We start from the raw sequence: 17,989 nt of genomic DNA, 5'->3' as shown, positions 1-17,989 counted from the left end.
ATATTAATTAAATATTTTTTAGTTGGAGCATTTATTTAATTTTAAATATTAAATATTAAAAATAAATAATATAAATATATGTGGTATGGTGAGATTCGAATAATAATAAAATAAGGAATCATGGTTGGATTAGATTAATTGTAATCTTTTCAATGAAATCAATGATTTAGACCCTGTGCGAGCCCGTGCATCGCACGGGTATAATCACTAGTAAGATACAAGATTTAAGAAGATAGAACAACACTTTAAAAAAAGAAGATAGAACAACGTTATAAACAAAAAAAAAGATAGAAACCGGAGCAATGCCCTAAGATTAAGATAATAATAATTGAAGTGAGAGCAGCAAAGAGGAGAGAGTGGAATGAAGGGGTGGGATAAAAAGTAAAAACACGTGTATGACGAGAGATTATTCAGTTCAGTATGTAGATTGACCAATCCTTACAGTACACCCGCGTTCCACCAGATAAATAGTAACATTGTAAACATGGCTCTCGCGAGCGAAGAGAAAGTTTGGGGAACGACGTCGTACGGCGCTAGGGTTCAGGTGGTGGATCACCACGGCAACGTCGGGTCCTATGACAACATCGTGGAACACCACGACAACGTCGGTTCTCCCTCCGCCTCCGCCGATACTGACTGGGCAGCGGCCAAACGCATGGAGTCGGAGAAGTACCTTCTATTCTCTTGCAATTATTTGTGTTGCTTTAACTCTTAACATTTTGGGAGTAATGGTCATGTTGGATCATGTTTTGTTCTGCTTGCTGTTTCTTTCTATTATCTGATTAATTATTTCAGGTTTATTTGTATGTATGTATCTTATCTTTTGCTGTTTTTGTTTCAAATCACTTTTGCCACCTTAGTGTAACCTGCAAATTGCACATGTAGGGGATGGATGACAAGTGCGGGATTTAATTCTTATTATCTTTGTTCAAGAACGGGGAGGGGAAATAACTCATAATTCCCCTCCAATTCCTCCACTTTTGGAGGGAAGACAAAATTGAGTTTCCCCCTTCATTCCCCTCCCCTCCTAAATATTCAACCAAACAAGATAACTGTAAATGTCTCTTGTGAGGGTTGCGTTAAAATCTGAAGTTCCACATTGACTAAAGACATGACCCTAATAAATGATACACCAATCCTCACTAGGAACTAGGCTTTTTAGGTAGTTTGGGTCGCTCAACACTTAGAAGTAGATAAGTTCACTCTGGCTTAATATTTTGAATTGACCAATGATTGATGTTCTGCAGTGAAAACAAGGTTTTGGGAACCACGTCGTTTGACGCTAGGGTTCCGGCGCAGCTCTACCACAAGAGGATGGTGGATCGCATCGGGTTCATCGACAAGAGTTTGGTCAGAGCACAACCGTACCCTATAATCGTGAAGTTGCCTGACGGAAATGGAATCACGTTCAACAGGGAAGCTATCAACGACCCTTTGTTGGTGTCTTCCGCCTCAACCCCCATGACCATGACTCCCACCGTCATAGATCACTGGTTACAGACCAAACGCATGGAGTCAAAGTACTCGTACGTACCTTTCCTTGCAATTATTTTTGTCGCTTTCATTTTTAACATTTTGGGAGTGGATCATTTTTTTTTCTTTTATATATATATGTGTGTGTGTGTGTTCTGCTTATTGTTTCTTTCTCAGATATATTACCTCTGTTTGTTGATTAGTTTTTTCAGATTTACTTGTATGTATCTTTTGCTGTTTTTGTTTTGGAACTTTGCTTCAAATCACTTTTGCCAGCTTAATTAGTGTAAACTATCATTGATCAGAGATATTGTCAAAATTATCCTTTAGAGCATTCTTCACTTAGAGCTGAAACTTGATTAATCCCTGGGCCACCCACCTGCAAATTGCACATGTAGGGGATGGGAAGTGAGGGATTTTAATTCTTCTTATCTTTGTTCAAGACAGGGAATGGGAGGGGAAATAACTCATTTCTGTTTGGTTAGGGGATTGGAGGGATTTTAAAACTAATTTGCATTAGCTACCCTCTCTTTAGGAGATTTTAAAACTTAGTAGGGACGTTTATGTATAATGAAATAATTCCCCTCCAATTCCTCCACTCTTGGAAGGAAGACAAAATTGAGTTATGAGGGATTTTGTCCCCCTTCATTCCCCTCCCCAGTCCCCTCCTAAAAATTGAACCAAACAAGATAAGTGTAAATGTCTCTTGTGAGGGGTGCTTTAAATGTTAACGGTTGAAGTTCCACATTGACTAAAGACATGACCCAAATAGTCCTTATAATTGGTAGATCAATCCTCACTAGGAACTAGTTTTTTAGGTAGAGTTAAGGTCGCTGAACACTAAGAAGTAGATAAATTCACTCTGTCAGTCTGGCTTAGGTTATGCTTTTCTTCATGGTCTGTATTTTTAATTTTTTGAAGTGACCAATGATTGATGTTCTGCAGTGAAAAGAAAGTTTCGGAAACGGCATTGTTCGGAGCTAGGCTTCCGGTGGATGAGGATCATCACGACAACCCCCGCAACTTCGGGTCCTTTAACAAGAATAGTGTGACCCACAGTCTTTTCGGACTACCGCCACCACCACGCGACAACATCGGGTCCTTCGACAAGAATAGTGTGACCCACAGTCTTTTCGGACCACCGCCACGCGACAACATCGGGGAAGTCATGAAAAAAGCTTACTTCAAGCCTGACTGGGCAGAGGCCAAACACATGAAGTTGGAAAATGATAGAACCCTTAGTGAAAGTTGGGCTGCAGCTCATGAGTCTAGGCCCAAAATATGGAAAGTTTATGTTAGAAAGAATAAGAGAGGAGGGGAATCTTTTGAGGAGTGAGCTGGCACAGTTAGTTACGCCTTTTCCGGGTAGGAAGGTGCAAAAGAGTGAGAGAAGGTTTCCTATATAAGTTTCTGTTAGGATGAGGGTTGGGGTATGATGAGAAATAGGTTGTTAAGAGTAGAGTGAAGAGAGTCTCTTCTTCTACAGGAGTCTTACTCTGGGACAATAGCAGTAGCTATTGTATTTCTGTTTCTTCTATTTCAGTATTAATCAAAGTATTTTTCTTATTCTCATACCTTGTACTCTATTTCTGTATTCTAGTTCTCATCAAATTGGTTTTCGGACTACCGCCTCCACCACGCGACAACATCGGGTCCTTCGACAAGAATAGTGTGACCCACAGTCTTTTCGGACCACCGCCACGCGACAACATCGGGGAAGTCATGAAAAAAGCTTACTTCAAGCCTGACTGGGCAGAGGCCAAACACATGAAGTTGGAAAATGATAGAACCCTTAGTGAAAGTTGGGCTGCAGCTCATGAGTCTAGGCCCAAAATATGGAAAGTTTATGTTAGAAAGAATAAGAGAGGAGGGGAATCTTTTGAGGAGTGAGCTGGCACAGTTAGTTACGCCTTTTGCGGGTAGGAAGGTGCAAAAGAGTGAGAGAAGGTTTCCTATATAAGTTTCTGTTAGGATGAGGGTTGGGGTATGATGAGAAATAGGTTGTTAAGAGTAGAGTGAAGAGAGTCTCTTCTTCTACAGGAGTCTTACTCTGGGACAATAGCAGTAGCTATTGTATTTCTGTTTCTTCTATTTCAGTATTAATCAAAGTATTTTTCTTATTCTCATACCTTGTACTCTATTTCTGTATTCTAGTTCTCATCAAATTGGTCCGACCTACCGGATACTCGCGTGACGGAAACCAGCGTTCATAATCGTTTGCTTTGACAACTTATGCCACCGAAGAAGAAGATGGAAGCGAAGGTAGCAGCACTGGAAACGGAAGTCGCGAATCTCCGATCAACGCTTGTCACGATGCAAGAACAAGCAGAAAGCAATCAGGCACGCTTGATTGACCTTCTAACCCAGAAATTATCCAAGCCGACCCAGGAAGCAGATGATTCGGGAAGTGCTCTTCATCAGAGTACACCTGCACGATCTGAAGCAGAGAAAGGAGGTACACCTGGTACTTCTGGAGCAGAGAGAGGAGTTACATCCGGAGCTTCTGGCTGGACAAGACTCGATGGAGGCCAACTGGATGAGTTTCGAAAATCTGCCAAGAAGGTGGAGCTACCACTTTTCAATGGAGAAGACCCAGCGGGATGGATAGCTCGCGCAGAGGTCTATTTCCATGTCATGGGTACAAGCCCAGAGGTCAAGGTTAACTTGGCTCACCTATGCATGGAGGGATCAACGATCCACTACTTCAACTCACTTCTGCATCTGGATCCAGGTTTAACCTGGGAACGCCTCACCAACGAGCTTCTGGAACGGTACGGTACCGCTAGCAAAAGGGATGCTTTCGAACAGCTTTCAGATCTACAGCAACAGGGAACCATTGACGAATACGTGGTGGAATTCGAACGATTGTTATCACAGGCTCCGAATCTGCCTGATGAGCAATTCTTTGGATACTTCATCCATGGATTGCGTGAAGATATACGAGCACGCGTTCGCAGTATGCGAGCGTTGACAACACTACCACGTTCGCGATTGATTCCTCTGGCTCGGGCAATAGAGACGGAGCTTCATGGGCCGGGTCGACGCTCTTTCGGGTCAAAAACCGGCGGAATTCGATTTGGGCCAGGAACCGGGTCCTTTACCCGACCCGCCCACCAAACGGCTCCTGTCCCAGTCCCAACGGGTCGTGAGTCCACCCAAGGCTGGGTCATGGTGAAAAACGGCGATGACAAAAAGGAAAAACGCGACGACACAGGCCCTACGCGTTCCAACCATCGCGATAGAGGAATCAGACACTTGCCCTACCAAGAGCTCCTTGACCGGCGGCAGAAGGGGCTCTGTTTCAAGTGTGGTGGCAAATACCACCCCCTCCACCAATGTCCCGATAGACAGCTCCGCATCATGTTGATTGACGAGGGCGGCGACGGCGAGGAAGGAAGTTCTCTACTGGAAGTTGAAGAAGAAGAAGCAGCCGAAATTGATGGAGAATTAAGTATTATGAAACTAGGAGTTGAGCCCATCCAAGCCCACACGATGAAGCTACAAGGGAAAATTCAGGGCGTGCCGATCTTGATTCTAGTCGATAGCGGGGCTACGCATAACTTCTTGTCCAAACGTGTGGCGACAGCTATGGGATGGGAGGTACAGAACACCCCAGAAATGCGAATCCTCTTGGGAGATGGGAGCAAGGTGATGGCCATGGGTAAGGTGGAACAGGTTGGAATTGAAATTGGTGATTATACTGCTTCTGTGGATACAATCCTGTTTGATTTGGATGGAATTGATCTGGTTCTGGGCATAGCCTGGTTAATGACTCTGGGAGATATGTTAGTCAATTGGGAAAAACAAACTATGCGGTTCCAACTCGCAGACAAGAGTTTCTTCTTGCAGGGACAGAAGGGAATGCAGCTTGACCAGTGGGCTTTGCAGAGGTTGGTTGATCTGAACGAGGAACATGAAGGGGCGTGTAGAGGATCACTGGAAGAATATTCTACACAGAAACCCCATGAAGTCTCAGAGCTCTCAATGGGACAGCAACATCAATTGGAATCTCTCCTCAAGCAATTTGGAGACATTTTCACTGAAAAGAGCGGGTTACCTCTAAAGAGACAGAAAGACCATCAAATTAATCTCATAGCAGGTCAAGGACCGGTGAATGTGAGACCTTACAGGTACTCTCATCACCACAAGGATGAGATCGAGAAGCAAGTTATGGAAATGTTGAAATCAGGGATTATTCGACATAGTCAAAGCGCTTTTTCCAGTCCCGTGATCCTGGTGAAAAAGAAGGATGGGACATGGCGGATGTGTGTGGATTATCGTGAACTTAACAAGGCGACGATTCCCGACAAGTTCCCAATTCCAGTGATTGATGAGCTATTGGATGAGTTACATGGAGCTAGATATTTCTCCAAACTCGATCTCAAATCGGGATATCATCAAGTATTGGTGAAAGAGGAAGATGTGCATAAAACTGCATTTCGCACTCATGAGGGGCATTATGAATACCTCGTAATGCCTTTCGGTTTGATGAATGCTCCCTCCACTTTCCACGCCTTAATGAATGAAGTTTTCCGAGATCTCTTGCGTCGAAGTGTGCTAGTTTTCTTCGACGACATCTTGGTGTACAGCTCAAATTGGGAATTGCATTTGCAGCATCTGACCACAGTTTTTGAGAGATTGCGAGCACAAAGCTTGGTTGCCAACCGTAAGAAGTGTAATTTTGCTCAGAATTCTGTGGAGTATTTGGGTCATGTAGTTTCACAGAAGGGGGTAGCCATGGATCCAAGCAAAATTCAGAGCATTACTTCATGGCCTGTACCGAAGAACACTAAGGGAGTTCGTGGTTTTCTTGGATTAACTGGGTACTATCGCAAATTTGTACAGGACTATGGCAAGATTGCTCGTCCTTTGACTGACCTTACCAAGAAAGAGGGTTTCAAATGGACTCCCCAAGCCCAGCAAGCCTTCGAGACCCTCAAAGCATACATGGTAACAGAACCAGTGCTCGCGTTGCCTGACTTTTCTAAACCTTTCTCCATAGAAAGTGATGCTTCTGGAAATGGAGTTGGAGCCATATTACTTCAGCAGGGCAGACCCATAGCTTATTTCAGTAAAGCTTTGAGTCCCAGGAATTTGTCTAAGTCTGCATATGAGAAGGAACTAATGGCCATAGTGTTGGCTGTGCAACATTGGCGCCCTTACTTGCTCGGAAGGGAATTTACTGTGTATACTGACCAGAAAAGTTTGCGTCAATTACTCCATCAACGCATTACAACGGTGGACCAGCAAAATTGGGCTGCCAAACTCCTGGGATATCGCTTTGATATCATATACAAGCCTGGCCCAACTAACAAAGGGGCTGATGCCTTGTCTCGGCGATTTGAGGAGGGTGAGTTCCAATCCATAATCTCTTATCCTCATTGGTCGGAAGGGAAAGAGTTGGTTCAAGAAGCTCATCAGGATGAGAAGCTGGCTGCAATTATTGCAGCACTACAAAAAGATCCATCCAGTAAACCAGGGTTCACCTATGAACAAGGTGTGTTGTACTATGCACAACGTATAGTGATTTCTGCTTCATCTCGCTGGATTCCTCAGCTCCTCAAGGAGTTTCATGCAACCCCACAGGGTGGACACTCGGGATTTTATCGCACATATCGAAGACTTGCTGCGAACGTGTACTGGATCGGAATGAAGGGACGGGTTCAACAATTCGTGCAATCCTGTGATGTGTGTCAAAGGCAGAAATACTTGGCAACGTTGCCAGGGGGCTTGCTCCAACCATTGCCAATTCCAGACAAAATTTGGGATGAGCTTTCCATGGATTTCATAACTGGGTTGCCCAAGGTAAAAGGCACTGATACTGTTTTTGTGGTGGTGGATCGGTTGTCCAAATACGCGCATTTCATTCCCTTACGTCATCCTTTCTCTGCCAGAGGAGTAGCTGAAGCTTTTGCTAAAGAAATAGTGTGTTTGCATGGAGTTCCACGCTCCATAGTCAGTGATCGAGATCCTATATTTGTGAGCAATTTCTGGGTGGAACTCTTTAAGCTCCAAGGGACACATATGACCATGAGCACGGCATATCATCCTGAAACGGATGGCCAAACTGAAGTCATTAATCGATGTTTGGAAACATATCTGCGTTGTTTTATCGCGGACCAGCCACGCACATGGCTCCATTGGCTTCCTTGGGCGGAGTACTGGTACAACACTACCTATCACTCTTCCACAGGAGTCACGCCTTTTGAGGTGGTCTACGGTCGCGTTCCTCCTACCTTGCTTCGTTTCACTGTTGGAGAGACAAAGGTTGAAGCTGTAGCTCGTGAGTTGATAGACAGAGATGAAGCGTTGCGACAGCTACGAAGCCATCTCCTTCGTGCTCAGGGTTACATGAAATCGCAGGCAGATAAGAAGCGCAAGGATAAGCATTTTGAGGTAGGTGAATGGGTTTTTGTGAAACTCCGTCCCCACCGCCAGCAATCAGTGGCACAAAGGATCAACCCAAAGCTTTCTCCACGATTTTATGGTCCTTTTGAAGTGCTGGAACGTATAGGCGCAGTGGCGTATAAACTTCGTCTTCCCGACACTTCTCGCATCCATCCCGTCTTCCATGTTTCACTCTTGAAGAAGGCAGTCGGGAATTACCAAGTAGAGAAGGAATTGCCAGAGGGACTTGCAGGGGAGCTTCCTCCATCAGTACAACCAAGTACAGTGTTAGCTACTCGCATGATCCACCAACACGGAGCACCCGTGAAACAATTTCTTATTCAGTGGACTGACAAGTCAGCAGATGAAGCCACTTGGGAAGAGGAGTCAACCATTTTAAATCAATTTCCCGCTTTCAACCTTGAGGACAAGGTTGCTTCTCCAGCGGGTGGCATTGATAGAACCCTTAGTGAAAGTTGGGCTGCAGCTCATGAGTCTAGGCCCAAAATATGGAAAGTTTATGTTAGAAAGAATAAGAGAGGAGGGGAATCTTTTGAGGAGTGAGCTGGCACAGTTAGTTACGCCTTTTGCGGGTAGGAAGGTGCAAAAGAGTGAGAGAAGGTTTCCTATATAAGTTTCTGTTAGGATGAGGGTTGGGGTATGATGAGAAATAGGTTGTTAAGAGTAGAGTGAAGAGAGTCTCTTCTTCTACAGGAGTCTTACTCTGGGACAATAGCAGTAGCTATTGTATTTCTGTTTCTTCTATTTCAGTATTAATCAAAGTATTTTTCTTATTCTTATACCTTGTACTCTATTTCTGTATTCTGGTTCTCATCAGAAAACATGTACATACAATCTTTTGCAATCATTTGTGTTGCTTTAGCTTTTTACATTTTGGGAGTAATGGTCATGTTGGATCATGTTTTGTTCTTCTTGCTGTTTCTTTCTCTATATTATATCTGTTTATAGATTAATTATTTCAGATTTACTTGTATGTATCTTTTTGCTGTTTTTGTTTTGGATCTTTGCTTCAAATCACTTTTGCCAGCTTAATTAGTGTAAACTACCACTGATCAGAGATATCGTCAAAATAATCCTTTAGAGAATTCTTCAGTTAGAGCTGACACTTGATTAATCCGTGGGTCACCCACCTACAAATTGCACATGTAGTTATTATCTTTGTTCAAGACAGGGGAGGGGAGGGGAAATAACTCTTTTCTGTTTGGTTAGGGGATGGGAGCGATTTCAAAACTAATTTGCATTAGCTACCCTCACTTTAGAAGATCTTAAAACCTAGTAGGACATTTATGTATAATGAAATATTCCCCCGACAAATTCCTCCACTTTTGGAGGGAAGACAAAATTGAGTTATGAGGGGTTTTGCCCCCTGCATTCCCCTCCCCTCCTAAAAATTGAACCAAACAAGATAAGTGTAAATGTCTCTTGTGAGGGGCGTGTTAAATGTTAACGTGTGAAGTTCCACATTGACTAAAGACATGACCCTAATAGCCCCTATAAATGGTAGAACAATTCTCACTAGGAACTAGTGTTTTTAGGTAGTTAGGGTCGCTGAACACTTTGAAGTAGATAAGTTGACTCTGGCTTAGGTTATTCTTTTTTTCATGGTCAATATTTTGAATTTTTTGAAGTGACCAATGATTGATGTTCTGCAGTGATGTTGCGAATGGTCCGAGCGTCGATACTGGTTTGGTCGGAGCACAACCGTGCCCTAACATCGTGATGTTGCCTGACGACAATGGAAATATGTTCAACAGTGAAAATATCAACAACCCTTGCTTGATGGCTTCCGCCTCAACCCGCAGGACCCTTACTTCCATCGTCGGTAATAAAGTCTCTGTTTTGTGGAATGAATATATAAATAAACGAATTTGCTTCCGTCTGCTTCTCATTTTTCTGATTCTCTTCTCATTTGTATTCCAGAAGCTCACTGGGAGTGGATCATGTTTTTTTTCTTTTATATATATATGTGTGTGTGTGTTCTGCTTATTGTTTCTTTCTCAGATATATTACCTTTGTTTGTAGATTAGTTATTTCAGATTTACTTGTATGTATCTTTTGCTGTTTTTGTTTTGGATCTTTGCTTCAAATCACTTTTGCCACCTTAGTGTAAACTATCATTGATCAGAGATATTGTCAAAATTATCCTTTAGAGCATTCTTCACTTAGAGCTGACAGTTGATTAATCCGTGGGTCACCCCCCTGCAAATTGCACATGTAGGGGATGGGAAGTGAGGGATTTTAATTCTTATTATCTTTGTCCAAGACAGGGGAGGGGAGGGGAAATAACTCGTTTCTGTTTGGTTAGGGGATTGGAGGGATTTTAAAACTAATTTGCATTAGCTACCCTCACTTCAGAAGATTTTAAAACTTAGTAGGGACATTTATGTATAATGAAATAATTTCCCTCCAATTCCTCCACTTTTGGAGGGAAGACAAAATTGAGTTATGAGGGATTTTGTCCCCCATCATTCCCTTCCCCTCCTAAAAATTGAACCAAACAAGATAAGTGTAAATGTCTCTTGTGACTTATGAGGGGTGCTTTAAGTGTTAACGGTTGAAGTTCCACATTGACTAAAGACATGACCCAAATAGTCCTTATAAATGGTAGATCAATCCTCACTAGGAACTAGTTTTTTAGGTAGAGTCGTTGAACACTAAGAAGTAGGTAAGTTGACTGTGGCTTAGGTTATGCTTTTCTTCATGGTCTGTATTTTGAATTTTTTGAAGTGACCAATGATTGATGTTCTGCAGTCCTCGTCCGCTTTCACCGGATAAGCTTGCGCATGATGCTGCTTGCAGCTGAAATTAGAGCACGCTATGGAGTTGGAGGTGCCATGGCAAGAGAGAAGGCTGACACTGCTTGATTTCTACCATTATGTGAAGTAAATGCTTGTGAAGCTGACTATGGTTTGTGATCTGTTCGGTTTAGTTTGATTTGTGTTTAGCAGTATATTATAAATATTTTAATTGTGTTCTGATGGTGCTACTTGTATTGCTATAACCGTGTAAGCATTAAGCATACTATACTATAAACCATACTTCTAATGTTTGGAAGTTCCACAATACAGCGAGTGCAGTGAACAACATTCTATTCTCACAGTGAATGTTATGTTTGTATTGTTTTTACTTTTTCCTAGACTTGTATGAAGTTATAATGTGTTGAATAGTGTGTTAAAATAGAGTATTGCTAACATTCTTGTAATAAGGTGCATGCCAGGGGGTGGGGCTGAAGACATGCATAAATGTTCTTTAGGATGGTAATGAAAATTGATGTACAAAGGATCAGTCTGTTTAATGCCCTGGCCCCACACCGTGGCCATTGCTTAGTAGTAGTGAGGACCTAAAAAGAAGACTAGCAGGGCATTTTTTTGTTACGAGTTTCACTGGAATAGCTAATATGGAGGTAGAAGGGAGAACATAAATTGTTTGGTTTACAAGTGAAAGAGATGAATAGAGTAAATTTTGTAGATTGCTTAGTTTAATAGAAAAAGGAGAGATAGAGAATGAGGTGGGGAAAGAGAAAAAGTTAATTTTTATTTAAAACATAAAATTTCCCCAATTGGCCATTTTGCTAAAATGAAGTTTGTGGTGTTTTTTTTTTTTTTTGAATTGAAGTTTGTGGAGATTTAAAACATGGAGAAAGAAGGAAATCGCAGCCAAAAATATGTTACTTACATGTGCTAATGTTACCGCTCTTTTTCTTCAGAAATTGGGAAGATTGTATAGGTGATTGAACCCACAATTTAATCTCTCTTCTCTCACTCATCTAAAACCAAAGAAGGGTGACTTCATCTCTCATTTTTTTTTTTGCAAATAAAAGGAATTTTTATTGATATAATAGCAATCTTAACAAAGATTGTAAATTTTAAATTGACAAAATTTGCAAATGATTCAAGGTTCTCACAAATTCATTGTGTCATCTTCACTATAAGTTGCAACAAGATTACTACGAGGATGATGAGTGACACCAATCATCTCATCGACCTGCCATTAAACAGATAGATTTTTATTAAATCTGATAGATAATTGTATATCATGAGGATAACAACATCCTTCGTAGAGGTGGCAGTTAACATAGCATACAAGACAATGAAATCCAGAACACTGAGGAAATACACGTTCATTTAACCATAGTAAACAGAGATTAATGAACACAAAATGCTTGGTAATCATACATTCATCAGATGCTCCAATTCGCCAGACTGATAGCTGAAGCAGTACATATTCCTGCATTTAATTTGCAGCTCCCATTAAGAAAAAAGAATATTACAATTATCTAGAAGGTTTAGAATGATCATTTTTTAAAAAATTGCTGATCTGGAAAACCTCATGGAATTGCTGCATAATTAAGCTATACTCATATGTTTAACGTAAATTTAGCAAAAGTCACACTAACGTATATTATCTTATAAACCACTTAGCAAAAGTTACCCTCCCAGTCCAGCTCATAGCTCCTCCTCCTCATCGCTGCTCGGCGAGTAGCTGTCCCCACTGCTCTGGGAGTCAGAGTCAGAATCCACCGTAATCATCTCGGTGTCCAAGTCCACGACCTCCCTCCTAACTGTCTTGCGCACCGTCCTAGTCGAGCCGGTCTCAACATCCACCTCTCCTGTAAGAACATCCTCCTCCACCACCCTAACCAAGGGGTCCACACGGTAGCCGTGCGGTGAAGAGAAGGAAAAGAGACGTGAGGCAGATGGGACAACAGACTCCCTCTTCGGCCGCACAAGCCTAGAGGACGACGCCACGTCGGTAGGATCGATAGCAGTAGCAGGAGGTGGCGCAACAGGTGTAGCAACAACAGGCTCTATCTCCGCTGGGTCCTCGTCATCAGAAGATGAAGCAGGAGGTGGTGCAGGTGGTCCTCGACCAGTACCTGGTCCACAGTGAACTGAGGGCGACAAGTCAAAGCTCAGCTCCATACGTCGTAGCACTCCTCTCGTCAAGCGTCCTCGCTCATCCGTCCGGTCCTCCATGACCCTTCCCCGGTACGTCGCTCGGTGACCCACAACATCGATCACCCAAGCGGTGGGGGCATGACGGTCCACCAACTCATACCTGATCCCCCCCGAGGGAGAGACCATCGAAAACCAGTCCGCCATCGACATCTGGCAGCAGGCCGACCGCCCAAACACAAACATGAAACCAAAGCCAAGGCGCTAGGGTCAACTCACGGAATAAAGTAGATATACACTCAACATGTGATATGGGGTATAGATATATATGTTGATATATATATATATATATATATATATATATATATATATATAAACAATCCTAGCATGTTATTGGCTCTAACAATGCTTCAATAAATCAAACAGCACACAATTCCAGTCAGAGTGAATGTATGCGTGAGATGCAATCAAAATGATCCGGATATTGTGACGTGTTCCCGTTCGCCACAAGTGAAGCATTCCCGTTCTTCACTATGGATGAAGCATTCCCGTTCTTCATCCTCGACAAAGCATTCCCGTTCCTTGTCGAATGATGCATTGGTGAACCATTCCCATTATTCACCATCGATGAAGCATTCCCGTTCCTCATCGAATATGCATCGGTGAACCATTCCCGTTATTCACCAAATGATGCATGATGCAATATGGTTAGCCAAACATCGAATCGTCCTCACAACACAAGTGTTTAGCTCAAAACCCAATCTCAAAACCCAAGAGTTAGTGTCGGTCAATACAACACAACTCGGAGTTAGTGTCGGTCAATACAACACAACTCCCACAACCCAAAACCTAGAGTTAGTGTCGGTCAATACAACACAACTCGAATAACAAGAGTACTAGAGTACTCGGTGACTTTCAATCATCACCGTGGCTCACCTTCCCCCCTGGTGTCCAACAATTCTCCAAAACCCACAACAAAAGTCGACTTTTCCCCGTCTTTCGCAATCATTTTCTCCTTTAGGTTCCCTATATTCATTCGTTTAGTAAAAACGTTTCGAATTGGATTAGTCAAGTTATGAGTTTATTTCTCAAAGTCTAAGTCTCCCAAAGTCTCTAGTTTTCGAAATTCTAATCATTCTAATTTTTCCAAAAACCCTCCAAAAGAAGTTTCCCGGGGAAAGTCTAAGTATTTCAACGAATACCAACGAATGGCTAAGTCTCAAACCCCACGTTTGAACTTGCCTAGGGTTGTTCATCCAACCCGAAATATCAAAGATCACCAGATCAATGAATCTCCACTCCGAAGTCGCGTCAAAACGCACCATTCAACAATATCTCAACAACACAAGTTATGGAAAACATCATAACATCAGTTCATCAACATAATCAACATAATCAACATCAAAGTAAAGCATAAGTCGAATTCCTCGACGCCTATCATGCAGTCATAACTAATAGTAAGTTGCCCTAACCTCGAGCTGCTCCAGTCTCGTGGTTCAAACACTACAATAAACACGGCTTTTACCGGCGGTTATTTTAGTGTTTAGCGGCGATTATAATTGCCGCTAAAAGTTGTTTGCGTCGGTTGCAAAACAGCTGTAGAAATTGTCGACGCAAATGTTTAGCGGCGGTTTTAACACTAAATTTAGCGGCGGCTTCTGTGAACTATTTATCGGCGGTTAAAACCGCCACTAAACATAAATCTGTTATTCCTTTTTCAACATTTAACAGCGGTTCCAACCGCCGCTAAAATAAAAATTGAAATTTTAAGAAATTTGGTGCTGGTATCAACTGAAGCTAATTGTGCTATTTTATTAGAAAATTCAGACAGGGGACTTTCACTCATTAATATTAATCCTTTTATTTGCAATATTCTACTTGAACACTAACCAATAATTATGGAAATTATGTAAACCAAGGTTATAAAGTTCCATACTAAAAACCTTCACATCAAGGAAACAAAATACATATTATATAAAGGGCTATATCAAAATCCAACTGCAAAAAAGTAATTGCACACAACCCAGTATCATAAACCTTTATATCTAGGCAATGATAAGTTTTCAAATTAAAAGACAAGATGGTTTCTTTATAAACTATTGATATCAATCTCTAGCATTATTTGAATGATTACCTCCTGAATTAGATGGAGTTTGAACTGAAGTAATCTCCCATATGGTTGCAAAAATGAGAAGAAAAAAAAAAGTTCAGTAATGTTGAAATCACAAATATTTCACCGCAAGTCATTGCACCTACTTAAGAAACAAATAACAAACTCTATACTCAATGCAGAATCTTACAAGTTTAAGCTTCAAATATATATAAAAACTAATACTTCATCTAATTACCTAGAAGAATATCTCTCCGCATCAGATATATAGATTGACAACAGAGAAAACATTAAGTTCAATTTAAAAGTCTTGAAATCACGACAAGCTCCATCAATAAATTATAAGTTTCAAAGACAAAGAAAGTATAAAAATGAAATGAAATACAAGTGCACAAAAGCAAAAAATGAGACACAAGCATGTAACGAATTAGAAATTTACCTTAGAGACCAACAGCAAGAAATGGTTGCTAAATGGAGCAATGGCTTGACAATGATGCCCATTTGATTCTGCTTATGTAAGCATTCTGTTTTAAGATCAAATTTACAAGTGAGTACAATAAGAAAATAATTTGTTATGACCAAACAGATCTCTACAATGGCTTTAAATTTTAACTGAGAGAACAAGTTACTATGAGGATAACTTGTCCATTACCATCAGCTCTTGATCTGATAAACTGGTGGGTAGTCAATATTATTGGCACTGAAAATGTTATCAACTTTACTCTGCATACTACTACCCAGTTATGTAATTCCACTAGAAGATAGAAGAAATTATCATAAGAATGAGAATGTGAATTTAGTGTGAATTCAGAAAGATTTAAGAGAGCAACTAACCTGTTATCTATAGCTTCAATAATGTTGCTAGCATCCAAACATGTCGGACCACCTCTTATCCAAGTCATCTGCCCAGATAGTCCAGCAACCTATACAAAGTCCAATTGTAGTCTTATGATCTAAATCAATGTTACAACAAGAATTTCAGTAAATCAATGTAGAAGCAATATATCTGATATATATTAGACTGACTGAATCTATCCCTTAGATATTTTCTCATGAGTCCACTGGAGGCCTATTGAAGACTATGATATCAACATCATGTAGAAAACCTAGTTCTTCAGCATGCAAGCCTACATTCAATTCCTTTTAACAGTGAAAGAACAATTCTACCGAAAACAAAACTGAGAGAACTAAACATCGCAAACAAATATAGGCAAACTTACTCCTCTCACTTTAATTAAAAAATAAAATCAAACACCCTAAATATAAGGGCCCAAAATATGATTCAACATCGACACTAATGACTCCATTACTGATTAAAACAAGATTTGGAAAGCTATAAATCCTAAAAATTTGGTTGACAAACCCTTACTAAGAAAGAAGAAGAAACATGGAACAATGATGGCTGAGACACAATCAGAGACGCAATTTTGTTGAAAGAAGGGGATAAAACCTACAGAATAGATGACGGTGGAGAGAGATAAACATGGATGACAAACCAGAAGGGTGGAGCACAGTTCTGAGGACGACCACGAATCGACAGTGACAGTAGAGAGAATAAGGATGGTAGGTGAAGTGGTGCGGGTGCAAATTTGGGGAAGGCGAAGGTAGGAGAAATGGCGATGGCAGCGACTTTGGTTTGATTTGGGGTTCAGGAAGAGAGGCGTTCGCAACTATGGCTTGATTTGGAGAAGAGTGATTAGGTGGTTGCAGCGGCTTTGTGTTGTGAAGATAAGGACGGAGAAGGTGAAGTGATGTGGTCGTGGTTGATTGGGTTTGAAAAGAGAATGAAGGTGGTGGTGAGGTTTAGGGATTTGAGACGGTTACTGTGAAGGTGGGCATCGCGTGTTAGGAGGTGGTGGGTTTGACGGGAGAATGAAGGTGATGGAGGTGGTGGATTTGATTTGGGATTTAGTGTTTGGAGGGAGTAAAACCGCGTTGTGGTGCCAAACGCGAAAATTTTCGCAATTTTTCATTTTAAAACTTAGCGGCGATTGAAACTGCCAGTAACTAAAATTGAACCGACGCTATATCACATGCTGTAATCCAAGTTTAAAACAATAGCGGCGGTTACAACAATCGCCACCAAAAATCCGCCGCTAAAACCCGTGTTTCTGGTAGTGAAACTCCATTCACACAATTGCTCTGAAAAACCCAAAGTTCCTTCAACTGAACCTCAGAGAAAACAAAGCAGAAATCGAAATAAAATCGATTAGCTCGATCACAATACAACTCATAAACGATAGACAAAGCATTAAAGCTTCAGAATACAACAATCGGGTACGAAAAGACAAGTTTTCGAAAACGAAAAACTCCCCCCCCCCCTTGCACTAAGCTCTCGGCCATAAGGAGAAAAGAGCTCCGGCTCTTTTTCTTCAATCAAATCTGTTTACAAGGTAGTTTTAGGGTAAAACTAAGGCAAAGAAACTGTCAGAACAATTTTCGGACGATCGGATCGAAATACGACTGTTCAGGGGCGTTTTGGTCCAAAATAAAAGCTCAAAACCTCAAAGTTATCACTTCGGAAAACAAATTTGACAGCGATGATCCTCACGACATTTGTAACAACTAATCCTAAATGCACGAAGTCAGATTACGACTTTTCGACAATAAAGTTTCGAAATGTGCGACAAAAATGGTTTTGAATCAGTTTTTCAGATCCTTGACAACTCGATCCATATCGGCGAATACCGACGAAGGTTCTAGGCTCTTGGGCATGTAGAGAAGATACCCCAAGCCAAAAATCAAGAAAAACGGACAATTTTACAAAAAGCTCGAAACTTTGAGCATAGAAACGGCTAAAGAAATGCAGTAGAAACAGTGATCAGAGGTAAGAATCAAGCTAGTTACCTCGATACCTTGAAGTAGGAACGAACTGCGCGAAGATCGGTCAAGTTTCGGCGAAAAATTCTTCTCCCTCTCCTCTCCACACCTCGCGGCCTTGAAGAAAGAAAATGAGAAGATATTTTGAATTTTTGGCTATTTATAAGAAAGTGAAATCGCGGGAAAATGAAAATTTCACGATTCCGATTTTTGCAGCACGTTCACCGGTGAATTCTAAGAGAGATTCTGGCAACAGAATTCCAGAACTCAAAACAAAACTCTG

At 41.3% G+C, this 17,989-nt stretch overlaps 1 protein-coding gene and 2 long non-coding RNA genes across 6 annotated transcripts; 2 read left to right on the top strand and 1 right to left on the bottom strand.

Annotated features, from left to right (window-relative positions):
- Positions 1-484: 484 nt before the first annotated feature.
- On the top strand, positions 485-2,809 carry LOC130725056 (uncharacterized). The gene is made up of 3 exons (XM_057576316.1): positions 485-669; positions 1,248-1,526; positions 2,419-2,809. The coding sequence occupies exons 1-3, from the start codon at positions 485-487 to the stop codon at positions 2,807-2,809; spliced, it is 855 nt and encodes a 284-aa protein (XP_057432299.1).
- Positions 2,810-9,063: 6,254 nt separating this feature from the next.
- On the top strand, positions 9,064-11,007 carry LOC130724395 (uncharacterized). The gene is made up of 2 exons (XR_009014491.1): positions 9,064-9,703; positions 10,633-11,007. It is a non-coding gene; the product is annotated as an uncharacterized LOC130724395 (long non-coding RNA).
- A 797-nt stretch (positions 11,008-11,804) lies between these two features.
- LOC130723874 (uncharacterized) lies at positions 11,805-16,779 on the bottom strand. 4 transcript variants are annotated; one of them, XR_009014381.1, is made up of 5 exons: positions 16,256-16,779; positions 15,721-15,809; positions 15,326-15,410; positions 14,911-14,944; positions 11,805-12,108 (listed from the first exon to the last, which is right to left on the bottom strand). It is a non-coding gene; the product is annotated as an uncharacterized LOC130723874 (long non-coding RNA). The 4 variants fall into 4 exon arrangements; XR_009014382.1 differs by having other exon boundaries at positions 16,341-16,779; XR_009014379.1 differs by having other exon boundaries at positions 16,383-16,779.
- Positions 16,780-17,989: the final 1,210 nt, after the last annotated feature.

The sequence above is a fragment of the Lotus japonicus genome, chromosome 6 (assembly GCF_012489685.1).
Source record: "Lotus japonicus ecotype B-129 chromosome 6, LjGifu_v1.2".
Classification (NCBI taxonomy): Eukaryota; Viridiplantae; Streptophyta; class Magnoliopsida; order Fabales; family Fabaceae; genus Lotus; species Lotus japonicus.
This window is presented reverse-complemented; position numbering and strand designations above follow the sequence as displayed.